This window comes from Poecilia latipinna, unplaced genomic scaffold (assembly GCF_001443285.1).
Source record: "Poecilia latipinna isolate Pla-1442-1.1 unplaced genomic scaffold, P_latipinna-1.0 Scaffold354, whole genome shotgun sequence".
Classification (NCBI taxonomy): Eukaryota; Metazoa; Chordata; class Actinopteri; order Cyprinodontiformes; family Poeciliidae; genus Poecilia; species Poecilia latipinna.
In genome coordinates, this window is record NW_015112970.1 from 201468 (window position 1) to 228964 (window position 27497).

General features: G+C 38.6%; 2 protein-coding genes and 2 long non-coding RNA genes across 4 annotated transcripts in view; 2 read left to right on the top strand and 2 right to left on the bottom strand.

The window, feature by feature from the left end:
• The window catches only part of zcchc14 (zinc finger, CCHC domain containing 14), a 28410-nt gene extending 15363 nt beyond the window's left edge, over positions 1–13047 (top strand). Inside the window, exons 3-14 of the mRNA XM_015036015.1 lie at positions 368–542; positions 3604–3674; positions 3758–3829; positions 4142–4209; positions 4554–4699; positions 6698–6734; positions 7571–7907; positions 7998–8095; positions 9389–9486; positions 10429–10566; positions 10765–11778; positions 12203–13047. Of these exons, the coding sequence (XP_014891501.1) occupies positions 368–542; positions 3604–3674; positions 3758–3829; positions 4142–4209; positions 4554–4699; positions 6698–6734; positions 7571–7907; positions 7998–8095; positions 9389–9486; positions 10429–10566; positions 10765–11778; positions 12203–12258 (2310 nt within the window). The 3' untranslated portion in view covers positions 12259–13047. The remainder of the gene's footprint in view (positions 1–367; positions 543–3603; positions 3675–3757; positions 3830–4141; positions 4210–4553; positions 4700–6697; positions 6735–7570; positions 7908–7997; positions 8096–9388; positions 9487–10428; positions 10567–10764; positions 11779–12202) is intronic.
• The window catches only part of LOC106949638 (uncharacterized), a 25083-nt gene extending 11960 nt beyond the window's left edge, over positions 1–13123 (bottom strand). Inside the window, exon 1 of the long non-coding RNA XR_001425414.1 lies at positions 13047–13123. This is a non-coding gene — a long non-coding RNA (uncharacterized LOC106949638). The remainder of the gene's footprint in view (positions 1–13046) is intronic.
• LOC106949639 (uncharacterized) overlaps positions 1–27497 on the top strand; it is a 342173-nt gene that overhangs the window by 186958 nt on the left and 127718 nt on the right. The window lies entirely within an intron of this gene.
• Positions 15007–25418, bottom strand: map1lc3b (microtubule-associated protein 1 light chain 3 beta). The gene is made up of 4 exons (XM_015036028.1): positions 25167–25418; positions 19252–19307; positions 16792–16898; positions 15007–15990 (listed from the first exon to the last, which is right to left on the bottom strand). The coding sequence occupies exons 1-4, from the start codon at positions 25204–25206 to the stop codon at positions 15789–15791; spliced, it is 405 nt and encodes a 134-aa protein (XP_014891514.1). The 5' UTR covers positions 25207–25418; the 3' UTR covers positions 15007–15788.

Below are 27497 nucleotides of genomic sequence, written 5' to 3' on the forward strand. Positions count from 1 at the left end.
TATATGTTATTGATTTATTGCTTATTGTGACAGGCCTGACTGTCATGGCAGTTACCTACCAAGATGGCTTCCTGGATGTGTGATGTCACATGAGAACTATGTATTGCATATTCAGAGGACAAAGATTTCTTCTAAAGACATTGCTTAAAAAAAAAAACTGCACAGAACCTTTGAATTTTTTATTTGATTTTAATTATTTGGTTTTATTGGATCTGATGTCTTTCTCAAACATTTTGTCATGTTTCATGTTTATCAGATCCATTAAAAGCTCCTGATGATTCTTCTGTTTGTTGTCATTTGTTCTTGAATCTAGTAAAACACAGTAAACTCTAATATTTCATGTGTTCTCCTGACCTCTGACCCCCAGAACCAGAGCAGAGAGGCGTCGACGGGGTCAGGCCCGCCATCCGGCGCAGCGTTGGGAAACGAAGAGCAGGCGGTCCACCAGGAGCTGCCGACTCCTCGCCCAGAGCGTCGCTCTCCTCCACCGCCCCTGCAGGTCCAGGATGCAACCAGGAGCCGCCAGGAGAAGGCAGTGAAAGGTGAGCAGCTGCCAGCGACGACCTAAAAACAACACCTGAGCAGGATGCAGCATGCTGCAGCAGGATGCAGCATGCTGCAGCATGCTGCTGCGTCTGAACACAAGCAGAAAGAATGCAGCCCTCAGGGCTGGGCGGGAAAACTGCAGTGAGGTTCAGACACAAAAATATATAAAAAAATCTTTGAATCAAAAATACTTTATTGATCCCAAAGGGAGAATAAATGTTTTTGTAGCTCATTAATTCAAAGTCTTCAAAGAGTTATGACTTATTATTAGTTATTAGTAAAGAATCAGCATCAGCCAGAGCTGGACAACACGACTTCAAAATAAAAACTCAGACTTTTTAGTTTTTAAGAAAGAAACAAATTACAAATGACAGAAAATATTCTGAAAAAGTGGCTTTTATCTCCCAATTAATCAATAAATCAATTGATAATTTAAAACAAGCTCAATAATTTCTATTTGCATGATTTCTCTTTTTTTCTCTTTTCTCTTTTCTACCATAAAGAGGATGATAAAATTTGTCAGTCTAATGTTTTGGTTTCAACTTCATCATTCATTTTATTGTTTTTGTTTAATTTAGATATTTAAAATCAATTTCCAGTGTTAAATGTTCATGAGAATATAAAGTTTATTGATGTTTGAGAATGTTTTCTTGAATTATTATTATGGCATTATTACCACTATATTACTTAAAAATAGTCTCAAAACAATATTATCATTTACCGCAATAAGTTCTGGAACAATTTATCGTCCAGCAAATTTTGTTATCGTGACAAGAATATTTATTTAATTATGAAAAGATAATCATATCAGCAGGAAAACCATTTCAACCAGAAAAAAAAGTTAATATGAAAAAAGCCTATATAGTTATCAACATCTGACGTTAGCAGATCAGTTCATGTGATTCTTTCTTCTAAATAAACCCAGGTGATTAAACGATCGTTTCAAAATCATTCTGCTGATAATAATTTGTTAAAAGATTAAGTATTTCCTAGTTTTAAAACAGATGCCAACGTATAGCTCCACAAGATGCCCAACATTCCTCGTTTTAGTTATTATTACACCATTATACTAATTTTATGACTTTGTTCTCGTCTGACTTAGAATTTAGTCTGGTAATTTTATAACTTTATTTGTGTATTATTTTGACTTTACTTGGATAATATTACAACTTTTTCTCTTATTATTACAACTTTATTCTGGCAATTTTATTTCTAAAATTACTTTGATTTTATTGTCATACGACTTTTTTCTTTTATTTTTGCGACTATTCTGGCAATATATATTACAACTTTTTCTTGCATCATTACAACTAACACTGGCAAAAGTATGACTTTATTCTTGTATTATTTTGACTGTATTGTCATACAATTTTTTTTATTATTATTTTATTGTTATAACTTTGTTGTTAAAACGTTTGTGCTTGTTTTTTATTTACGGTTAGGTTCCAGACATGCTGGATTATTTTGTTTACCTCATGTTTTTCAGTCAGGTGAATCTTTCTGAAGCCAAACTGATCAACAGGGACGTCTTCCATTATCAGCTATTAGAAATCAGTGACCCGTTGAGCAGCTCGTGTCTCAGAGTTTACGCCAGGCGTCCGATCTGTAACACAACACTCAGCTATGTCACCTCTGCTAACACTGCATAGCTGTCACCGACATAAAACCTTCAGCATGCAAACAGGAGAGCAACCTGTTTAGATCCATGTTGTCTAGTTGCTTTTTGTGTGTAGCTGCGTTTCGCCAGCAGCCGATTGTTTCATTTTTCTGCCAGTCTGTAAAATCTGTTCAAATCAGTAGGTAATAAACAGTTTGACAGTTTGTTGATGTAAAACGGCCCGAAACATTTAAATAAACTCCTCCATCCCCGTCTCAGCAGCTTGTCCCTTCACGCCCAAAAATCTGTTCATAAAAAAGCCACACCCACATTTTTACTCACAATAACTTTCCATTGACTTTAGTTTTAATTTGTTTGATTTTTTTGTCTAATTCATTTAGTTCTAATTTGTTTTCATAGTGTGTTTGCTGGTTTTTAGTAGTTAAATGTTGCTTAGTTCTTATTAATCTTAGTAGTAGTTTTAGTTTTGTTCAAACTTTGACTAATTTTTAGGCAACTGTCATGATAACAAATTTTCCTGGACATTTGTCCCAGACGTTTTTGCAATAAACAATAATATTGTTTTGAAACTATTTTCAAGTAATATGATGGTAATGGCATTATTGCATTATTATGCAATCTGTTCTTGCATAGTAATGCAAGAACAGATTCTCAAAGGTTAATAAACTATTAATTCTAACTGGAAGATATTTCAAATATCCAAAATAAATAAACAAAACAGAAACAACAAATAATATGAATCATGAAGTCTCTGTAAACAAAATAGCATCAGACTGACAACTTTTGTCATTCAGTTTTTTTATATTTTTGGCTTGATTACTGCTCAGATTGTGTTATTCTTTCAGCAAATTGACTTTTTATAGCCTGTATATGTTAAACTAATCTATAATCGATTAATCACGGTTAATTTGATCAATTATTTCTGTTATTGATATGAGGATAATATGAGGATACTTGTATTGTGAATTGTCAATTTGACATTAAAGGGGTTATTTTGTAAATGTTTTTGTCAAAAAATAAATGTTGTCGTCATGATTTATTTGTGAAAGTTGACGATTCTATAATCAATTAATTTGATTAATCGTTTCGGACATTAACATGAGGACGTTTGTATTGTGAATTGTCAATTTGACATTAAAGGGGTTATTTTGTAAATGTTTTTGTCAAAAACACAAATTTGGTTAGTTATGATTGATTTGTAAATAGAATAAAAACAGTATTTTAAAAAATAAAAAAGCTGGTAGGAAAACCTACCATGGAAAGTTTGAAAATAATTTTAAATGGTCAGAATTACATATAAAAACATGGAATTTTTACCCTTGCTTTTGATTTTGTTTCTCTGTATTTTAGCATGTCAGTTATATTGACTTTATCGCCACCTACTGGTGTGGGATGTCTGTGTTTTTACTGGTCTGTGAACTGATGTGTGCGTCTTGCAGCTGTGATTGAGCGGGTGGTGCTCAGAAGAGCGATCCATAAGCCAGAGAACGGAGGCGAATATGTGTTTGAGGTAGATCAACACCAATAAGGTAGATTTTTATCGTTGTCTGCTGCTCTTCTTCATTGCTTTCCTCCTTTCCTCTGCCTGTCCAGGTGGGCTGGTCCGACGGTTTTACATCCTCTGTTGTCAGAACTCAACAGGAAGTGGCAGAGCTGATATCCCAGGTAACAATCTGGTGCAGATGGTAGCTACTGGGATTCGGTGCCGTCTGATTTCTAATGGTGTAACCAGCTTATATACATATTGATCCCAAAGCCATTTCAACTGAATCCTGTTAAATTAACTGAACGAAGCATTAAGGATAAGCAAGGACATGACTTCTTGTATTACCAGAATATTTATTTACCTAACAATAATTTTAGGTAAAATTATTGTTCAGGTTTTTGTGTAAAAATCTGAGTATCGTCAGCGTAGAGTGATATGTGCAGTGAACTGTGGGTAGTTTAATTTAATCGTGCTGAATGTTGCCCTGTTAGCTCTCTCAGGTGTTTCCTGACGATGGACTGGAGACGTTCCTCCCTCGGTCCGTAGAGGTCGACACCAGGTCAGTGCATGAACCTCATCTCTCGAAAGTTTCAGTCTTTTGACCAAACATCAAATTGTTTTCACCCCAACTTTCACTTCTAAAAGGCTAAACCGACATTCTGCATCCATTAAGTCTAGATTGAAAACCCACTTGTTCAAAGCTGCTTTTGATTTATAATCAAATAAAAATTTGTCAACATTTTTATGTGTGATGATGGCACTTGGCAAAATGTAACGTTTCAGTTGTTGATTTTTGTGTTTTTATGATGTAAATCAAACATGATTGATAGTGAGACAAAAAACCCTTCCTGACATCTCTACATGTCCTCTCTCCACTGTCATGTTGCTTGTTGCTCCACCCAGGTGTCTGGCTGCGCTGCCCGGCCCCGTCCTGCAGCATCACTCCGTCCAGCTGTTCTTCACCTCCAGCCGACCTCTGACCCCCAGCTGCCCCGCGTCTCCTCTCTCCACCAGGTTACCTCCTGCTATCCCCACCTGCTCCACCTCCAGTAAGTCCTGTGACCAAAATATAAAGTTTATCGCAAATTATGGTATTTTAAGGACAAAAATGACAATAACTCATATAAACAACAAAAAACAACAAAATCAGGCAAAATAAATTTTTCCAAATCAGTTTCTTTCATTAAAAAACTTAAGTTTAACAAAAACTGCAGGTGTGTGTCTGTCTGGTGATTTGAAAAACATGTTTCTTTTTCATTCAGTGGGTAGAAAATTTTACTCAAGTAAGAATAGAAATACTAGTTATTTGAGTTGTGTAAACCCACTAACATTTCTAAATTTGGAGAACTTGATTTTTTTTTGAGGCACTGAGTTTGCATATTTTTTTAAGTGAACTCTACATGCTGCATTTTGCAGTGCAGGAAGTCTGTGTGGTTTGTTTGGGATGAGAAAAGGAAGAGTCGGTCGTAGAGACGAGGTGAGGCGGCGCTCTGAGAGGTTTGAGGTGTTGGACGGAGCCGACCGGGTCTATTTCGGTCCGGTGTGGGAATTCACTGCGGCATGCTGGGAAGCCCAGACTGGGATGACATCATACTGGTGTGTGTGTTACTCAAATGTACTACATACAGAGGACCTCTTTCACCAACAGTGGGAAAAGTTTTTTCAGCTCTATTGTACTGTACTAGTTATGAGTATTAGAAATATGGCAGGAATGGTTCACCATAAATGCAGTTCCTCTGCTTTGTTTTTGGGTCACATCAGGGGTCTGCAACCTGTGGCTCCTTGGACTTTCCACTGGCTCTCAATAACCAACTATTGTGTTTAAATATATCTGTAAATATTGATTTTAGCAGTTTTTTATGGAAAAAGTGCGCTAGATTTAATTTATTTAAAAAAATAAAGAGTATGAATGGTTTTCAGTTGTTCTTCAAATGTTGTTCTGTTATTTTACATTTGTTGTTGCTCACTGCACCAAATTAATAAAACCTGCATCTCCAGGTTTTATTTTCTTAACAGATTTATTCTACTGCTGCAGCGCAGCTTTGGATGACAAGTAAAAGAATCGTCTTTTTCCCCTCCGGCTTTGTGCTCAGGCGCAAAACGTCTGGATGTAAACAATAACATGCAAGCGGTCCATGGATTTCAGGCTGCGAAGCTCCTCCATGTTGTACTCAAGTTCATTAGGTCGTTACTTTGTCAGAGTATAAGATCCCAGGCAACTTGTCTGATATATTTTCCTTTTCCATCTCATGCGAGTCGATCCTGAAAGCATTCATTTTGTTCATATATTTTTTTCTCAGGAAAAATATATTTTGTTTGTTGATCTCAAAGTTTTTTTGTTGGGTTCTGCTGAGCATTTCGTAAGTGCTAACCTACTAAGATGGCGCAGAATGAATGGAAGTCCTGATGAAGCTAGAAAGACGTAATAGGCGTCTGATTTCTGCAGGAGTTTAGTGTTAATGCTCCCTTAGATTTAGTTTCTTTGGGAATAACTTGTGCAGGTGGAATCCAACCCAGAGTCTTGTTTGGTCCGCTTGTATGATTCTGTGCTAAATCCAAGCAGTAAAATATTCTCGTTCTCGCCTTAAAATGGTGTTGATTGGAGATCAGAGCGTGTTTTTCTACAATCTTGAGTTTTGTAAAGCTTTGACTGGCCGATACCAACCCAAGCCAACTGCAGTTTCTCTTTAGGTCTGTCCTAATAAATGAAAATATAATACAAAGGTAATTTAATCCAGACATACATGGTAAAATGGAAGAATCGTCTTTGGTTTGATGAAAACAAAAAGAAGCTGCAGTACACTTATTATTTTTGTAGAAATAATATTTCACTTTCATGATTGACTTTTAAAATCAGTAAAAAGGGTAAAACATCCAAGGGCCTTAATAATTTTACCGACTCTATAGATGGATAAATTCACATACTTGATCGGCTTTATTCATGTGATAACATATGTCCTCAATGAAATAACACTTTTTAAAATCTTGTGCATGTTTCTGAGGTTTTCAGTGTTTCTAGTTGATGAAAGTCTTTGTTTCTGTTTCAGACAGCGGCTGTATGGTGCAGTACAGAGGAGCTAACAGGTAAATATTCTTTCTACGTGATAAGTTGCTATTACGAACATTATATGGAATAAATGAAAACAGAAATCAAACCAGCTAGTCAAACCCAACAGTAATCCTGCCATGTCCAGCATTAAAATGATGGAGTTATTTCTTTTATATAAAAGTTACATACCTCAGCTTTCAAGGCATAAACTTCCTATATTAAGAGTAAGCTAGTCGCTGATGTAGAAGGTTGATCTGGGATGGAAAATGTGTTGTATAGGATGATGAATCTGATTCTTCTTTTTTTTTTTGAAAGGGGAAGTGTTATGTAAAATAGATTTTAAAAGCTTTACATCATTATTAATCATCAAAAATAAATCTGGAGTTTTGCTTTGATTCTTTCGTACATGTTTGAGAAATCCTGTAATCTCCATGGCAACCATCCAGCTGTGCAAAACGCCTGGGTGGACCTAGCTCCGCCTTCGAGGTGCAGCTCCTGCCCCACTGAGTTCCTTCAGACTAGCCAGCAGCAATTAGCAAACACCTGTTGAAACTGCACATCTGCTGAGATCATTATAGGAGCTACTTCTCATTGCTGGTAAAAACTTTGTTGAAGGGTTAATAGAGGAGCCATGTTGGCAGAACAGGAGATTCTTAAAGAGACAGAGGCCTAATTTCAAGGCATTACAACAGGAAGTTAAATTTCTTCTAAGTCATATTTGACATATATATCAAGTTTATAAAACCTGAAGGTAACATAGTAGTTACTTGATTATGCTAAAAGTTGCCGCTATGTGCCTGGAAAACACGATACTGCCCCTTTAAGTCTCCTGTGTCAGATGAACCTGAGTCACTTCCTGTTCCGTTTTCAGGGCAGTGTACCGGGTGGCCAGTGTCCAGCCCGTCGTCAGCACCCACAGCTCGGTTCTGACCCGCTCCCCGCCTCACCTGTCCTCCCTCCTGTCTCCCCCCACGCCGCTGTCTCCCTCCATGCACCACCTCCACCCTCCGCCCAGCACGCAGACGCTGCACCTGTCCCACTCCCAGCAGGCGTCCCACTCCCCCTCCCTGCCCCGCTCCCAGTCCCATCCGGCCCAGTTAACGCAGAATCAATCCAACACGCCGGAGCAGAACGGCATCCTGGACTGGCTGCGTAAACTCCGGCTCCATAAGTACTACCCAGTCTTCAAACAGCTCACCATGGAGGAGGTCTGTTTACATTCAGTTTTTATTGCATTAATTAGTGAGGGAAATATTCTAATCTCTTCTGAAAAATGTCCGACCTGTTTTTGTGGACAGTTTTTAGCGCTGACGGAGGAAGACCTCAACAAGTACGACTTGACCCAGGGAGCAAAGAAGAAACTCAAGACTCAGCTGGAGCTTCATAAATCAGCAGAGTAAGCAGCAGGAGATTCGGTTTGTCTGACGCGTTCGGCTGCAAAAGAGTCTCAGGAAATCAGGAAACGGCTCCGAAAAGCTTCTGCTTCAGGGCTGTATTCCAGCTTAATAACACTGTTAATCTACCAGGGCTAAAACGATTAATCCGATTAATCGGATTAATCGGGACTAACAATTAACCGATCAATCGTTAACCGGAGTATACAGACTCACAAAAGGCCATGTGGTAAAAGAACCTACTCAGAGCAGTAATTAAGCCTAAACTATACAAAAAATATATACATTGCATTTAAGATTCTTTATACGTAAATCTGTTTTAGCCAATTAATAATTGCATAGCAAATGGTGCTTAGTCGTTTTTTGCACAGTAAATTTAACTGGGTGACTCTAAAACTGACTTTTAAGGAATTCTGGGTAAAACTAATTTACAGACAAAAGATTTTTAATTAATATATTTTCTGCACATTTTTGGCTTAATTACAACTTTCAGCAAATAACCTTTAATTGAGTCTGTATTCGCCAGCTAATTAATCGATCACTAAATCAGTTTTTTAAATAATCAATCACAATTAAGCCTGTTAATCGATTCAGCCCTGGTTTCCATCCAAAAGACAAGAAAAAATAGATCCGAAGAAATACTCCTGGTACTCTTAGTGTCTGTTATAGAAATTATTTAATTAAAATAGTGGAAAACTGCCATTTTTAAAAATTGTATCTGTATTTAAAAACATTGGCTGATCTTTATCATTCTTAGTCAAGTTTTCTAATTTCTGCAGTGCAGTTCAGAGACGATTCAGGGTTCAAATTCTTGTTTTATCATCGGGAAACATTTAAAGTAATCTGCTGAAGCATCAGTCTGCTTTGCTCTGAGATGCATTTGGTTTTGGCCTGAACTCCATTATCGAGTAACGAGCTGGCTGATCGGCCGCCGATATAAAAGGTGTAAAAGCTGAACTTGGAGTCCATAAATGGTGAATGGTTAACCGGCTGCTGCGGATCAGAGAGATAAGATGTACTGAATGGGTTGGAAATGTGTGTGTGGAAACAGAAAAAAAAACGTGAACCTGCAGGAAAACCCTTTTGTGAGTCCAAACCTGTGCATCATTTCCTTCATCTGTCAGCATCAGCAACTTTCCAGCCAGGTGGGGATGTGTGTGTTTGTGCTCAAACAGGAAGCAGAAAATAGAAATTTCCTCCAGCAGTTTTTCCACGTTTTTAAATTAGAACCAAGCTGACAGATTTAGTGGACGGTGTCTCCCCCTAGTGGATAAAAGTCGACTTTTCTGGTTCAGCAGGGAGATGAAAACGGAGAAGCGACCCTGCAGCGGCATCGCCAGGGTGACACCGTCCAGTCACATGGGAATCTCAGTGCACCCCACCTCCACTGCAGGTAGGGGGCGATGAGAGGCGCCACACCCAAAAACAGATTGTATTTTTTATAAATACAGACAGAATACTACATTTAAGCATGTCTTAACATCGGTTAGTTTGGGGACCAAAGTTGTAATGTTTGTTACATTTTGAGCCTCTCTTTCGCACTGCAGTGTCAAACTCCACATTTATTTTACAATGTTCGCTTTCGACACAGAAGTGAAAGTCCGGTTCGTTTGGGGAGGTGTGAATGTGTAACTGAACTCTGATGAGGACCAAAAAGGCAAACTCTGATCCGCCTACAAAACCAACAAATTCTGGTGCGTTTTGAATGCATCTGAATGCCAAGCGGACTGGAGATTTTTCCATAAGCAGGAAGCGAACTATAGCGCAGAGCATTCTGGGTAAAAACAACTGAAACAAATGTGTGAATCTGGTGCTAGCTGGAAAAATGGAACTTGGTTTTTTACCAAAAACCAAAGGAGAATCCTCCAAGCACTAAAATCTGAAGCCTCTCCATTTTTTGTTTACATTTTGTGAGGAAGGAGGTTTCACTCAGTGTTTCCTTCAGATATTTTCAGGTCGTTTCCTTCAGAGCTTCTTGGTGCAGCGCCACCACAGGTGAGGAGGGGAACAGTTTGCTCAAAAGGTTGGGTTCGTTTGAGAAAGTGCAATGTGAAAGAGAACCACAGCAACGGCACTCAGGATGTTAAAAGTTTATAAACGTCAAAAAGTGGAAACTGGAATTGGCCTAGAAAACTGACATCAGTGCTTTTCATATAGTTGCAATGTTAGAAAAGAAAAGGTTATTTTTGATTTCCCTTCTAAACATTTACATTTATTCCTAATGGATTAGCTGATATTATGTTTATGTTAAACCAGAGCAAAGCTTTAAGGAAATGTTAAAGTGTGAAAGTTAAAGGTTTCTGCAGAAAATCCTTTTTTTTAAACTGTTGTGCAGGAGAGCTGCGAGTGGAGGTGGACGGAGTGCCGCATCTTCCTCCTCCTCCTCCTCATCTGATGTCCACAGACAGCAGCTCCTCCTGGATGTCGCTCTGCTGCGACTCGGCCTTCGACAGGAGCAGAGACGCTGTGGGCCGTAAGTAGGCCCAGGCAATGAATCACTTTTGTTCATTAATTCATTCTTTTGGTCTCAGAAGGTTTCATTTTTTAAAAAATCTGGATTTTTTTTATTTTTTATTTTTCCAAACGCTTTGTGTCTCCATAGTGCGTCCAGTTGAAATTGAATTTGTTGCGTTTCCATCAGGGTTCCTCATGCTGTGTTTCTGTGTTTCAGGTCCGAACGCTGCCGGCGGTACGGAGAAGGAGCGCTACCTGTTGAGCTCTGCCGGTCCGGCCCGTCCCACGGCTCAGGTTCTTCCGGTTCAGACCGAGCCGGCGCCCCCCCACCCCCCGTCCTGCTCCTCCTACCACCCCTTCAGCGTCCTGCAGACCGACTTCCCGCTACAGCCCAGCTTCCCGACACGCGTCCTGTCCTCCCCCAGGAAGCCCCGCCCCTCGCCGCTGGGCGCCGACGACCGGTCGAAGCCGCTGGGCGCCGTGGCGGCCGCAGCCGGGTTCAGCCTGGGGCCCGGGGTCGGCGTGGCCGCGCGGCTGGAGAGCCAGTTCTCTGGGCTTGGCGTGGCGGACGGCGGCCCCCAGGAGGCGGCGGCGGCGAGCCGCACGCGGCCCGGCGGCGCCGTGGGTCTGATGGTGGAAACAAGCTCCGCCCTCACCTCCACCTCCAACAGCCTGCACCACGTCTCCCAGCCGCCGCTGCTCTTCCACCTGTCCTCCTCCCCAGCCGGGTACCACATCTACCCCCCCGCCGCCTCCGCCCCGCCCGCCAACGCTGCTGGAAACCAGTACTACCAGTCTACCTCCAGCCCCGCCCTGCCCACATCCTCCCCGCCCTCCTCCGATCACAACGCCTCCGTGTGCGTCTGCAGCTCCTGCGGTTGCCGCGGTAACTGCAGCCCGTACGCGGCGTTGCCTGGATACGCCACCGCGGGGTACCTGCAGCCATCTTTGTTCACCCTGGGGCCGCTGCTCCACCTCAGCCCGCTCATCGCCTCGTCCAGCGCCGCCGCCCCGCCCTTCTCCTACCCCATGATGGTCCCGCCTCCGCTCTACCGCCAGAGCCCCACGTCACACGACCAGCAGCAGGGCTTCGGGTTCTACCAGCCGCACGGCATTGTGGGAAACGGAGGCCAGAAGCGTGCGGCAGGAAACATGTCGTGCTACAACTGCGGCGGCGGCGGACATCGAGCCGAGGACTGCAAGCAGCCGGCGATGGACTCAGCGCAGCAGGGTGAGAGAGAGAGAAACAGGAAGTAGAAATACGAGAATAAAATCAAAATAATACCAGAATAATGTCATATTTCTAAATAAAGTCAAAATATTACAATACTAAAGTTGAGATAATATGAGAATAAAGTTAATTTGGTTTTTAAACATGGCAGATTGAACTTTTTAGCCTTTTTTTTCAATATTAGAAATGCATTAATAGATGCAAATAATCCAACTCTACTTAAAATAAGAAAACAAGAATTGCAGTAACAGCATTTATTTAGTGAACACTCGATCATTTGTTGCAAGTTAAGAAAATATGTTCTGCTTGACTTAATATCATGTATGGATGATCTATTGATTAGTTTTTGGTGTAACTAATTGATAATTGGATCTAAACTGGGCATTTTAAATTCTGACTTGTATTTTTTTGCTGCGTTTCTCAGGAACGTTTCGGCTGAAGTTCACTCCTCACTCTCAGAGTAAAGACTCAGGAGAATAAACCATGGCGAGGCGGTGACCTTTGAACTGCTGGAAATGTTTTCACCTGCAGGAACAAATCAGCGAGTCGGCGAAACGCTGATGGAGAAACGGTTCAACAAACCGGAGCTTCAGACAGGAAGAGCTTCATGCTTCCTCCCCACGGCGGCGGCTGCGCAGCCAAGAGTTTAGACCAAACTTTGGGTTTTCACTTTTCAGACTCTGTAATTTCAGTATTATCCTTCATTTTAACGCTCGCCGTTGTGCTGCAGTCAGGTTTCAATCGGCTGAATTCCACATAAACAATCATTATATTCAAAAGGAGATTTTAAAACGGGGTGAAACTTTTCTCTCTTTTTTCAGTGTCAACCCAAACCGACGAGGCGTTCAGGCCGCTTCAGGACTGCCAGTCATTCTTTAAGCAGCAGCTGAGTGAACGTCTCGTTTATGTCGCCTCTGCAGCGTTTCTACCTCAGATCTGAGCTGAAGGCAGAATCATGGGAGGTTTACAGCGAAACATTTCAAAAACACCAACTTCCACCCCCCCTCCTTCAGATTAAACCTAATTAGTGTCAAACGTCTATGCAGCAAATTTTTTTGTATCGCTGTCATTTTAATTATTAAAAAATTTAAAAGTGTATGCTGCACAAAAACAGTGCAGTTGATTGACATTTGATTATCTGTAATTAATGCATTTAAAACATTAGTGGCAAAAACAAACAAACCTGCACAAATATAGCACAATTAATTTAGATCAAATTTGTTGGATTTTGTTAATTTTGATGGGATAAACAAACTTTTTTGCTGCACAAAACTAGTGCTGTTGACTGACACCATACTTCTTAGATTTTGTAAATGTGTGTTGCAGTTGACCTTTGACCTCTCTAAGCATATATTAATCTTTAAAATGATTTTGGCACAGATAAAAATGTTGCAGCACAAATCTCTGGGATTTTTTGCAGCATGCTTGACTGATGCCACATTTTGTTTGATTTTGTAAATCTGTGGGGCCTGGTTGACCTTTGATGACCTCTGGAAACATTTGTTATCTTTAAAATGATAGCGGCACAAACACATTTCTTGCAGCACAAAAGTTTGACACCAATTTGGTTTAATTTGAAGGTTTGTGGGGCCAACTTCACTCAGGTCCGACTTTCTCCGTGTTTGGTTCCGTTTTCCTGTTTTTCGTTGCTCCTGCAGACTAGCGGCTGCCCTGTCTGGTCGCACGGCGAGGCGTTCAGGAAGCGTCGGTGTGTGTGTTGGGGTCTGAGGTGTGTAATTCTGGGCTGGACCCAGATCAGCTCTGCTCCCCTGGAGGGAGGAAGTAAAGCAAGAAGGGGATTTAATTTAAAATGCTAAACGTCCGATTAAGTTCTGCTGAAACTAAATAAAAAAGGTTAGTTTGGGTTTTAAGGCACAGATGATTGTATAAAAATGTTCTGGGTTGTATTATTATTTTGGGGGAATCTCTAGTTCAACTTTTATAGTGCTGTTGGATTTGGTTTTTTTGTTTTTTGTCCAGCGGTTTTTTAAAACGTTTTGTTTGGAAACGTTTCAGCAGTTTGTCTGGAGTTCAGGTTTTATATTGTCTGATGTTTGATAGTTTTTGTTCAGACTTAAAGCTGATTATGTGTGTTTATTTCTTTATTAACATTGTAATATAAAGAACTTAGTGCCTTCATTATTCACATCCCTACTGTTAAAACCTTGAACTGTTCACATTCGACAAGATTCATCATCTGGAGTTCATCTTTTATGCATCTGTGATCAGAAACTGATCTTATCCAACTTTTCCAGAGCCACATTTTAGAGATAAAAGAACTAAAGGAGTTATTTCAATTCACCATTATGTGACATTAATTTTATTGATATCTTGTATTAAGGCCACAGAAAGAAAAAACAGGAGTCAATTTCCACTGAAAAATCTCAAATTTTCTAGAAAAAATAATCAGAAATTTTTTAGAAAGAAAATTTGGGACTTAGTTTCAAAAGTAAAACATTTTCAACCTTTGAAGTTTAGAAAGTTTCCAAAAGTCAAACATTTTCCATATTTCTTCTAGAAAATATCTGAGGTTGATCTGAAAATGTCTGAGTTTTCTCAGACAAATTTCTGAGATCAATTCTATAAATATGTTTAGTTCCATCTTATACAAAATAAAATTAACAAAATCTTAATTTGTTTGCAAAAACAAATCTTGCCAAGTTTTCTTCCATTTAGCAAACAGAAATATTTTTTGTAATTCTGACCTAAAAGAAGTTTAGTCTGATTTAACTTCATTGGGAAAAAAACAAACATAATCTTTAAATATTTGGTTTTAACTTTAAATAACATTTTCCAAATTTAAGCTTTTAATCAAATGTTTGATTAAACGTTATTTCAGGGCTCTGCGTTTGGTTCCGTTTTCCTGTTTTTCATTGCTCCTGCAGACTAGCAGCTGTCTGGTCACACGGCGAAATAAACTGGGCTTATTACAAAACTGCAGTTTAAATTCCAAGGACTTTCAAGGAAGAAATCAAGCACTTTCCAAACCTTGGAAACACTGAATTGAAATCCAAGTAGTTTTATTAGTTTAATGAAAGCTGTAAAAATATATCTAAAATTATTTTCTCACTAAATTTTCCAGCTTTTTTCAAATAGAAATAACTTTGTTGATTCCAAGTTAAAACTAGAGACGTTTGTTCAAATTCAACTTCAGACAGAAAAAAAAAGTTTTTAAAACAAAGCAGATCTTTAAGGCTGTTTTTACTCCCAAAAACTAAAGACACAATAATATTTTGCATCTTTTTATTGTTTACAAAAGACCAACATAAATACATAAAGGATGCTGTGAGATATTGCTGGATGCGGCGTTTTAATGAAACGCCGCCCCTCTGTAACAGGTCACCTTTACAAAACCATGGAATAAAATCACATTAAATAAAACAAACCCAAACAATAACATTTCAGTATAAAGCAGCTAAACCTCAACATGTTATGATGAAGATGAGGAGGAGGAGGAGCGCGTTCAGCCCTTTAAAACAAACCCACCGGGGAGGCGTTTGATTCCCACGATCGCAGCGCTCCGGACTTCTGGGAGTTTTTAACGAAGAAATGAAAACGAGGGAAGACAAAGACACCCCCGCCCTTCCTCACAGGTGACATCATCATCATCAGCTCCTTGTAGTGGGTCCACAACTCGACTTGGTGACACTCCTAAGAAAGCTGCACATTATCGCTTAGATTTCCGTTTATTTTACGCAAACAACGGTCTGTTCCGAGAGCGAAGCCGTTACGTGAGAGGAAGGAAGAGACGGGAATAAAAATGGGAACATGATGGGAATGAGGAAACGGCAGGCATTAAACATCTACTCCAGAGTTTCTAAAGAAAAAAAAAGACGAAAAGAAAATCCCCAAACTTTGAATAAAACCAACAGGAGAACTCAGGAGCTGCTTCCTGTTGAACCTCCAACCATAAAGCTGGGCTTAATAACGGTTTATGTATATATTTATATAAATGGATCCATAGAGATGTGACCTTGTATAAACACCTGGTCATAAATACAGCCATGGAACTACAGCACTGGAGGCGAGGGCCCCCAGGGGCCCCGGCTGTGGCGGCCGAACGTCTCCTGGGAGGCGTACACCATGTAGAGGAAGCCGTCCTGGTCCTTCTCGCGCTCGTACAGTTCAGAGATGGGCGCCGACACGGACACCATGCTGTGGCCGTTGACCAGCAGGTAGAAGGCCTGGTTGGAGTTCAGCTGGAGGCGCCTCCTGGTGGGCAGACAGAGACATGACAGCAGAAAACTGATGAGAAAAAGGAAAGTTTCATCAGCATACAGTGTCAAATACTTCCTCATCTTTCCTTCTTTTGTTTTCATTTATTTTCCCTTCCATTTATCCTTCTCTTTATCGTTCTCTGATTTCAGGACCCATCAACAACATGTCGACTTTTCCGTCAAACCTTTACCTGCATGTGTTGAAGTCACTGCTGGTTTTTTAAAGGTGTGCTTCGCTGAACAGGTTAGGATCGGTCCAAAGTCCACATAAAACAACTTCATTACATTTTTTTCACCAAATCATTCCTGGATAATGAGATTTCAGTTCTGCCTATTTTCTGCCGTTTTAGGGTTCTGCCACTAAGAAAAGTAAAGAGTTTTCAGATGATTAATTGATATACCGCACATTACTAAAGTATTTAATGGTGATCAGTTCTGACTTTGACGCTACTTTAGAAATATTTATAAGGAATTTTGAAATATGTTTTTTCTCTTCAAACCTTTTAAAAATGGCTGAATGCAAACACGTGCAATACTTAAGATTTTTCTTTGCCAAGAATCTTTTTCTTCCCACTTCACAGTTTTAGGCTAAATTATGCAACTCCATCATGACAGACTTGTTAGAGACACTGACAACCAGCATATAGCTCCAGGTTTGGGAACTTTAAAGCATTTCAGGACCTAAATCCATCAGATTTTGCTCAAAAGCAACATAAAAGGAAAATAAAGCAACAAAAGAATTGGATAAAAGGTGAAAACAGGACTAAAGCAGGAAGTGCTGATTAAATGTTTGTACCTGATGATCTTGATGAGTTCGCTCATGTTGACATGGTCCGGTACCAGGAACTTGGTTTTATCCAGGATGGGCAGCTGCTTTTCTCCTGTATATCGCTCAATGATGACCTGCAGGAGCAGAAAACAGGAAACAATCATATTCGTTCTGGATTCTCCAGCAGTTAACCTGCAGTCAGACCCAGTGGGCCAGAAAAAAACAGAACACTTTAAATAGATCTGAGTTTGTGCAGAAACCAAAGGAATGAGGCTGCAGTTCCATTAAAAATCAACTTATTTCTAATAAAACATTTAAAATCAGAAGCCAGAAGATGTTGTCTGTTTTCATTTCACTGAAATGCAGAAGCTGTGTGAGCATCTGACCCAGCTGTCTATTAATGCAGCAGATAATTATTTAACATGCAGATACTAAAACCTAACTTGACACAAAGTTACAATTAAAAAAATACAAAAACAACTGAAAAATTCTGGAAAAAATTATTTTTTTCAACTAAATTTGCCAATATTTATCACATATTTATACTTTGTGTTAAATCATGCATATTTGGAACATAGAAATATAATATTTTTTTTAATTTTCAAGATGGCTGCCACAGGTGGAAATACATTTTCCACTAAAACTGCCAATTAGATGAATGTGTTTGTTGTCAAATCATAGTCTACATATTTTGAACCTTAATAATCAGATATATTTTCTTTATCTTGCGTTTCCTTTTTCTGGTGAACATTTTTCAAAATGGCCACCACGGTAGTATTTGCCATAAAAGTGGTCAGTAGTTATTGTCAGCTGAGAACACAGCTAACCAAAAAGTTAGCTTCACTGCCTTGTCATCAATATTTTAATCTGCAAACTCAATTTTTCTGAGTATTGCGATTTATGTTCAGTTGCTTCTCTAAAGTTGTTGCTTTTGTTTGTTGTTAGTTTGGCTGCGCTGTGACAAAATGCAGAAAACTTCAATGAGTGTCAATATTTTTGAAAACTGACCAGAACGAAAGCAAGAATTTCTGTGAATGGAGAGAAGTCCAGCTTGATCTCGTGAGAGGATTTTTATTTTTAAACTCTGGATTAATCCAAGTTCAGCTCAGGGTTTGTTTGGAACTTCATGGTGTTTCATTACAGTGACGCAGCACCTCTGCCTCCGCTCTGGCCGCACGCCGTGACCCGGCAGGTTCTAACCGCAGGACTGAACAGGAAGCAGAGAAAGCAGAGCCGGAGGGGTGGGGTGCGCCGCTTCAGGCAGCAGATGGACAGCAGAGCTGAAACTCTATCTGCTGATGATACGACGAGTCGCTGCAACACAAAGTGAGCTTCTGCTTCCTGGTGGCTTGGCAAGAATCGACCTCAGATGACTTCATGTTTAGCTGAAATTAAGATTAATCTATAGATTATTCTGCCGATTAATCATAAGAAAAAGGGAGATTTTTCCTTTTAACCTATTTATGCAATATTAGAAATACATTAATAGATGCAAATAAACAATCCAATACCTTTTTTGATAAAACATTATGTTTCTTAAAATACACTCCTTTAGTGGATCATTTGTAACAAAGGATGAATCTTAAGTTTAAAAAATACTTTTTACCTTTTCTGCTAGTCTTTATAGAGTATCTGGTTGATCTATGATTTATTAATTAACTAATTAATAGTTGGGAAGTAAAAGTTTCTAAATACATTTGTTTTACAGAATTCAAACCGGATGAAGCTAAAAATGTCACTAGAAGAAAAACAGATTTAACAAGGACTTTTATAATATTAAATGCCAAATGTAGAAATTTTTGTAGTTTTGGCTTAATTACTGCTCTGAGTTCTTTCATTAAATGGCCCTTTTATGAGTTAACGATTAATAGATTACTAAATTAGTTGATTATTTCAATAGTTGATTAAACACAATTATTTGTTTCAGCCCTAAAATAAACCATCACTTTCATTAGTGTCACACTAATTTCGCCGCACTTCTTCTCCTGCATACTTTGTGCCATTTTCACCATTCAACTTTTATACTATTCAGCTTGCTCTCCTAATGACGGCTATACCTCTAGGTATTCATAACCTTCATACCTTTTATAATATTCAGCTTTTTATGAATTTTTCATAAACATCTACATCCTGTGGCAGAATTGAGAACAACAATATAAAATGTCTGATGTGTTTCACAGTTCATGACGGCTGCAAAAGCTTTTGCCATTTTTAGCATTCAGCATTCACACTTGCATCTGCATAGGAAATGCACACCTTCTAGTTTATTTTGATCTGCAGTAGTTTCCGGAAGCTCTGATAAATAAAAGAGAAGAAAAACAGAAACCTGTCAGACAGACAGAGAAGAGCGAAGGTAGTGTGCCCAGGAAGTGTGCGGTCGGTGAAGCTTTTGCTACAGGAAGTGTCTCGTCTTCCTGTGAGCGTTTTAAAAAGGAAAAAAAAAACCCAGACACTAGTTTCAGTTTTACATTTGTCAGCTGAACTCACAGGAATCTTGTTGGGGTGCTGGTCCTGGATCAGTCTGACATCTTCTACTCGCTGCTCTGTTGGGCAAGAAAACAGGAAAGAAGCATCAGAACGAGCCGTAAGAAGAGAGGAAGAGGGAAAATCCAAACATTGTAATTTGAATAAAGTTGTTCTGCATCATAATGGATTTGGTTACAACATACAGCAAACTGGTTGAACAGATTTACGCTACAATTTAAATTAAAAAAAAAAACTCCCCTCATATGGACAGGCTCTACTGCAAGAGTTGCTGTTGATGTTTGCAAATCCAATATTTAAACCGGTGCCAACATGGCAGCAGGAGGCAGAGCTCAGCAGAGAGACTGACACGTTTATGGCAATAAGAGAGCAAACCTGCAAAACTCTGCAGGAAGGAGGACTGCTTCCTGCAAGGTGGAGTTCTCCCATTGGAGACGGGAGGGAACCACTGGCAGAAGAACTTTATTAAGGCTGAAGCGATTAATCGTGATTAATTGATAATTGAAATAATCAACTAATCACTAACTGAAGTATACAAACTCAAAAAGGCCATTTTCTAAAAGAAATACATACTCATAGCAGAAATCAAGCCAAAACTGAACCAAAGATATATTCATTTTCCATTTAAGATAAAAACAGTTTGCACCTATTAAGAAGGTTTTTCTATCCAATTATTGAATCAGTTAATTCCAAAAATAATCAGCAGATCAGCCTGAGCATGTTGATTTTAGAAGGACATTTTTAGATGCATCCTTTGTTACAAGTGATTAGGAGCCCTGTTGTTACATTTTAGGCATTAAAATATTTATTTTCTTACTTAAAAATGAATTGAACCATTTGTTTACTTGCATTTTCATTATATTGTATAAAATAAGATTAAGTGATTAAGTGAAAAATCCACAGAATGTGCCAAATTATTTTATATGATTAATTCATTAATCGTCAGAATAACCCAAACTAATCGGTTAATAACTAAAATAATTGTTAGTTGCAGCCCTGCACCCAATCTCTGAAACTTCAAAATCTGCTTTTGTTTAAAAGTAAAATAATAATAAAAAAGAATGTTTAAACAGAAATCTGAAATTAAAACTCAAATTAGAGCAGTGGTTCCCACACCGTTTCTCCTGGGCCCCCCAGTGGTTCCCACACCGTTTCTCCTGGGCCCCCAATGGTTCCCAAACACTTTCTGGGTCCCCCAGTGGATTACAACAATAGGTAGAGTTACACTTTGGTCTGATTGAAACGATGTGTGTGACCGGGGGCAGGGGGTATTAGCACACACAGGTTCATCGTTGTTTTCATTCATCCCCCCCTGCAATGGCACGGCAGGGTGCGCCCCACAGTTTGGGAACCTCTGAATTAGAGCAACCAAAAGGAGCAGAAATTATTAATTGTTGCTTCATAATTAATCAAGCCATTCTGCCATTTTTGGGGCTCTTTATGATTTTGTTATAAATCCTTCTTTTTTTCTAGACGGTAAAGATGACGCCACATTTTCTCTATTCATTCTGAGACTTTAGCCTTTCTGCTGCGTTTTCCTGTGAATACGTTTCCGTGGTTAACGACGTACCCGACAGTGATAACGTATTTTATTTTGCTTTAATGACGTTTAATTGAACCGATAAGATCTGAATGAATCCAATTTGAACAAGAAAAACAAATAAAAGTTATTCTATAACGTTATACTTAATTAACTAAACTACTATCAATAATAGAGCTGCTACTGAATTGCAATAGTTGCATTATTGAATCACTACATATGAAATATTTGGTGATATGGACTTAGAATTTTACCTCGACATTTTTGCGGTAGCCTTGTATAACCATTTACCACATGTTTTTTAGTTAACCGTTTTGCTGTGACTGTAAGACCACAAACACAAAAACCGCTTTTTAAAATCATTTCTATTTGAGATAAGCTTGTTCCGGCAGCCACTTACTTTAAGAAACGTGATGTAAATCACTGAACTGTAAACACAGACTTCATTTCATCATATTTTTGAATTTACTGATATTAATAAATGCTCTTGTGGAAAAGTCAGTGCAGAAAAAAAGTGAAAATAACTTTTTCTTTTAACATCAACTGACATTTATGGAAACAGCAACAGATGTTATCACAATAGTTTTTTCACAATAAATGGTAAACAATATTCTAAGGATGCCAACACTGCAGGTATGTTGTAGCAGCTGAGATGTTTAACAGGAAGCAAAACAAACTGTGTGAATTTCAGGCCTTTTTAAAGAAACCAGAATCAGCAGGTCAGTCCCAATTGGTGCATTTTTAGTTCTGTTTCGTCAAAATACATTAAGTTAGACCAATTTTAAAGGCCCAGAATCAGGAAATTAGTTTGTTTATTCACAACCAGGACATTTACATACAGGCTGATAACAAACAGCTGAACTTTGATTGAATCAAACCAATCAGGTGGGCGAATGAAATCAGAAACGGTTTGCAACATCAGGTTGTGTCGTCTCAGTTTGCTGCTTCGGTCTTGTGACCGTCTCCAAACAAAATGTTTACTCAGGACGACTGACTGTGAGGTCAGAGAGTGTGACTGAACGGCCGCTTCCTTCAGGCCGTTTTCACGCCAGCACAGAGGAAATGTGAAAACGCCGATCGGTGATCAGGTTTCAGTCCAGAACAGAGTCAGTCTCTGATGACCTGCGAAGCCGCTGAGTCAGCAGCATTCAAACAAAAGAGGACAAACAAATGCAGAGCGACAAGCATTCGCCCTGGAGACGTTTTCATGGTTTCTCTCACGTGTTTCTGTTGTGTTTCACAACCTGCAAATGAGTCGGCTCAGAAGTTCCTCATCAGTTCATCACAGCTGCTAAACCAACAAACCAGCAGCTGTAACTCGCAACGTCAAATACATCAGAAGGGTTTAGTCACAATAACAACCAGTGACGGTTCCAGGGTTGAAACGATTAATCGGATTAATCGTGAGGAATTATGAGAATTAGTCAGCAAATATTTATTTCAGAATAGATGTAGAAAGGATTGCTTCGAACAAGTCAGATGTGTCCACTTGGAAGTTTTCCAGATGGCAAGAAAAAGAACTCGCCAGAGTGACTTTATCAGGGCTGAAACGATTGTGATTAATCGTTCATTTAGTAATCAATTAATCATTAACAGAGTACACAGACTCTTCAAAAGGCTATTTGAAGAAAGAATCACATATTTAGATACTAATGAAACCAAAAGGATATACATTTTGCTTTTAAGATGAAAGAAAACCTTCTTTGTTAGTAAACATGTTCTAGCTAGCACTTTTAAAGTGCTACAGTTTTAGTTTCACCTAGTTCAAATTCTGTAGAAAATATATTTGTGAATTTATTAAAGCACCTTTTGCTATTCAATTAATCAGTAAATAAATAAATCAGCCATACATTGTTAAGTCAAGCAGAAAAAGCTGAGCTTTTCACATATTAATGTTGCTACCAATGATCACTAAAGGAAAGCTGTTAAGTCATTTTAGGCAATAAAATGTTTATTATTTAAATAAATCACCACATTTTTATGCATTTCTATTGTATAAAAACACTTAATTGGCTATGTTGAAAAGTTTGCAGAATGTGTCAATTAAGGGCTGCACAGTGGCGCAGTTGGCAGATTCCGGGGCCGGGAATCTGGGTTTGATTCCCAGCCCCGGTCTTTCTGCATGGAGTTTGCATGTTCGCCCTGTGCATGTGTGGGTTTTCTCCAGGTACTCCGGTTTCCTCCCACAGCCCAAAAACATGACTGTCAGGTTAAGTGGCCTCTCCAAATTCCCCCTAGGTAGGTAGGTAGGTGTGTGTGTGTGTGTGTGTGTGTGTGTGTGTGTGTGTGTGTGTGTGTGCATGGTTGTTTGTCTCCGTGTTGCCCTGCGACAGACTGGCGAACTGTCCAGGTGACCTGTCCAGGTGACCCGTCCAGGTGACCCGTCCAGGTGACCCCGCCTCTCGCCCAGAACGTTAGCTGGAGAGGTAACAACAACCCTCCCTACCCCACTAAGGGACAAGGGTGTAAAGAAAATGGATGGATGTACCAATCATTTTAATTTGATTAATCGATTACTCTACTAATGGTTGGTTTCAGCTCCGGATGGTTCTGAACGTTTGGACCTCTTCCCCACCCAGCAGCTGCAGTTCTGAACATGAAGTTACACCATGTGAGTCACAGAAATGTGCTTCCCCACACGTGACGCTCCGTTTCTGTTTGCTGGGCTGCCCCACACGCACAAGTTGAGTAATTTTGGACCAACAACATGACGGTGCACCACAGGTCAGTTATTAATAGCGCTGCTGGGAAAACATATTTCCAGGGCTGGAGGTTCTGTTTAAGATCTTTTTCTTTCACACTAACAGCTTCAACATGTCGAAAACAAAGAGCTGGTGGTTTGTTTTTAATGAAGGAGGCCATGTAGATTTTTTGGAAAATGTTTTATTAGGTTTTAAAATTAGGCCGTTGTTCTTTTTTTTTTTTTTAGCTTTTGGGATTGTTTTGGGTGGTAGGTCTTAACTAATCTGGACTATTTGAAGTCGTCAGCTAAACTTTTCAAGTTTTTACTTTTGAAAAGTACAGTATACTAAGAAAGTATGAAATAAATATACTCTCATTATAATCAGACTGTTTTAGTCATTGAATTTACACTGAATTTTATCTTGTACAATTATGGAGACCGCTTTATCCCACGTCTCAAAACATCTGGATTTTTATCCCCCACTGCTCCTTAAATGCATAAAAAAATCTAAACAATCCCACTTTCTTGGTCTGGATTGAATCTGGTCCAATGTTATGTTTGCTATTGAATAATTCTGTCTTTTATGCGTTTGATTTTTTTATATATAGGACCTAAAAACTACATACATTTCAGCATGTAGCAACAGGCAATTAAACGCATTAAATTAAAATGAGTCAGATAAATCCCATTTTGTTTATGGTTTTCATTGCATGAAGTTTTTATTTATCATTTCTGGCTGTTATGTTTTTTTTCCCTTTCATTTTGGGTATTTAAAGTATCTTCCAGTTCTTAAATTAAAACTCACAAAATTAAAGTTTGTTGGTCTTTGAGGGAGAAAACTTGCATTATTTTTGCCATTATCAAAAATGGCCTCAAAACAACATTATCATTTATCGCAATAATTACTGAGACAATTTATCAAACAAAACAAAATTTATCAAGACTGGTCTGACTGCAACATGCAGAAGTAAATATGATGACAATCTTGAAAATTTTTTTTATTTTTCACTATAAAGTTGCTTTTAAATGTGACGTACAAATAAAAACAAATAACTGTAGGAACTGGTTGTTGTGCAATCTGCAAATACTTTTGCTACATTTCAAAATCTATATAGATTTTGTTGTGTTTAAACAAAGTTTAGACTAACAGAATCAGCAGGTCAGGCCTCATCGAAAGCGGAAAATCGGTTTTGGCCGATAACAGCCATATCAGTGCATCATCTTTAGTTTACATTCTTAACAGAATGATAATTTTAAAGAAGCAAAAGCCAAAGTGGAATTTGAGCAATCTTCTGACTGTTTATCTCCACAGCTGATTAAAATAAATACCAAACCTGGTGAACAAACTGACACACACAAAGGAAATTATTGTCTTCTGCCCCCCAATCCTGCAGCTCTCCTCCGCTCTGCTCTGCATTTCGACACCACTTTGTTTTCCTGCCTCTGCTCACATTCAAGTAAACACTAGAGACAGCGAGATAAAGGGAGGCCAGGCTGTGCACCAAACAGCCCCCATCCCATATTTAAACCCTCATTTAACCCCCACAGCAGCACTGACAAATGTCGGAGGCCTAAATCAGCTCACACAGACACACTAATGCTCAGAAATTATAGTTATTTTCAAACGTATAAGTGTGTGCAGATGAAACCTGACAGAAAACAGGGCAGCAGGTCGTAAAAGAAGCAGAGACTCACCGAAGGTCCTTCTTTGTTTGAAGGTTTTCTCTGAAGACATATTGCGTCAAAGTCAGCTGGCAGCGTTAGAGAGCAGAGTCAACACGAGATAAAAGCCAAAAACAAAACAAAAAAGAAAATTAATGCCAGAAAGAAAACCGAAGGCTTTATGAAACGTGGAGGTCGTCCTGGTGGCTGAGTTCAGAGCTGCTTAAATGTCGTCGCTTCCTTCCTGCCTCCCTCTGTTTTTATCGAGCTCTGGCAAGCAAAACAAACCTGTCAGCTGACCTCTGACGTCACTCAGCCTTCCTCGTCTCTCATTGGCTGGTCACCGCTTTAATTCAGTTCCGTTTAGTTTAGCTTAATGCAGCTAAAGATATGGATAAATAAGATTAATACATACAGAAATAACTAAACTAATTAGACATAATTAATTTAACGTTTTCACCCAACATTCGTGTTAACTATTTATGGTGCTAATTAGACCCTCTAGGCTTTTTACAGAATGAAACAGACTGTTTAATCGTAGTACGCTGATTATTTTATTGATGCTGCTGTTGCTCAAACAAGACTTCAAAATTCCGTCAAAATATGTTTTTTAACAACCATTACTTTTCACTGTTACAGTGCTGTCTATAGAGCTAAGAAACTATGTGCTGCATAGTCATGAACCCGTTTTGGAATATGAAAATCAGTTTTACAAATTGGATTACAAGACAGATTTTTGAACAATCAAAATGATGTTGATGTTCATCCTGCAGCATCTCAAATGTATCTTAATACTGAAAGATCTCTTTATAGAACTGTCCTAGAAGCTTTTATCCCATTTCAGGATAAAAATATATAGTTTTTATTATTATGTGTCCATCAGTATTTGTATATTGTTTCTTGTAATCTGAAGTAATCCAGATTCGCTCACTTCTGAATCTGCATAAAGTAATCTTTATGTTTGTGAGTTGTTGATGACTTTTGTTAAATCAATGAATAAACTGATTGATTGATTGATTGATTGATTGATTGATTGATTGATTGATTGATTGATTGATTGATTGATTGATTGATTGATAAGCCTATACATTGCATTTTAGTGGGTTAAATTCAGATTTAGGTTAGTTTCCTTGTACATAAAATAAATTCAATAAAATCAATCCAGTTCAGTTTATTTTCAAACTAACAACTGAAATCAGTCTGAAGATGCATTTTGTTGCACTCAAAACATTTAAATTCAAATTAAGTTCAATCAAATTTTTTAAAAATTAAAAATGTACAATGTAAATGGGACAAATTGGAAGTTGATTATGCCCTGCGACATACTGGCGACCTGTCCAGGGTGAACGCCGCCTCTTGCCCAAAACGTTGGCTGGAGATAGGCACCAGCACTCAACCCATAGGGACAAAGGTACCCAGAAAATGGATGGATGGACGGATGGATGAATAAATAGATGGATGGAAGTTGATTACTGTTGAACTGTTTCATTTTAATAATTCAGAATCACTAAAGTTTGACTAATTTGATTTATTCATTAAAAGGCACCAATTAACAAATAAAGTCGTAATGGGGTACTTTTTATTTAATACAAACAGGTCAACTTCAGAAAGTTTATTTTCATTTGATTCATTTAAATTTAATTTAATTTATTGTAAAGCACAAACAGCCAACTACTATCACAACGATGAACAGAAAACACAACCAGCTAAAATTTTTTAGTTTAATTATATTTAAGCTCTTTTTAATTAATCAGTTTGGTTTAACTGCAGGTGGATTTAATTTAAAAGCTATTAATTGAAATAAATTATTTTTAATACGTAAATATGAGAATAATTTAGTTTTAAAATCTGATCATGCAGGTAAAACGCCACTAAAATCTGAAAAATCGTTAAAAATCTCCATTAATGTGACAACCTGAACAGGCAGGTTGCAGCGTCACTGTTTGACCAGCAGGGGAAGCACTTTGACCGCTGTAGCCGAAACGGCTCTGGGGTCAGGGAGCTGCATCTTCATTCAGCCAATACACTGAATAAACAACAAACATTTTATTAGTTTACATGTAAAAATCACTTGGTGGAAGAGGGTTGGGATGAATAAATCAGGAATTTGATCAATTAGGCTCTAATTGTTGGCAACTTTTAAAACAACTGAACAAAACGCAAAAAGCTTTAAATAAAAAAGAAGAAAACAAATTACATAAATAACAATCATATAATAACTAATACTAGAGGGATACAATAAAATAAATTTGGACAAAATAATAAAACAGTTAAACAGAAAAAGTAAGATTAGCAAACAAAAATGTTTAAGACCCCCCCCCCCCCCCCCCCCACCCCCCCCAAAACTCAAACACGATAGGAGAC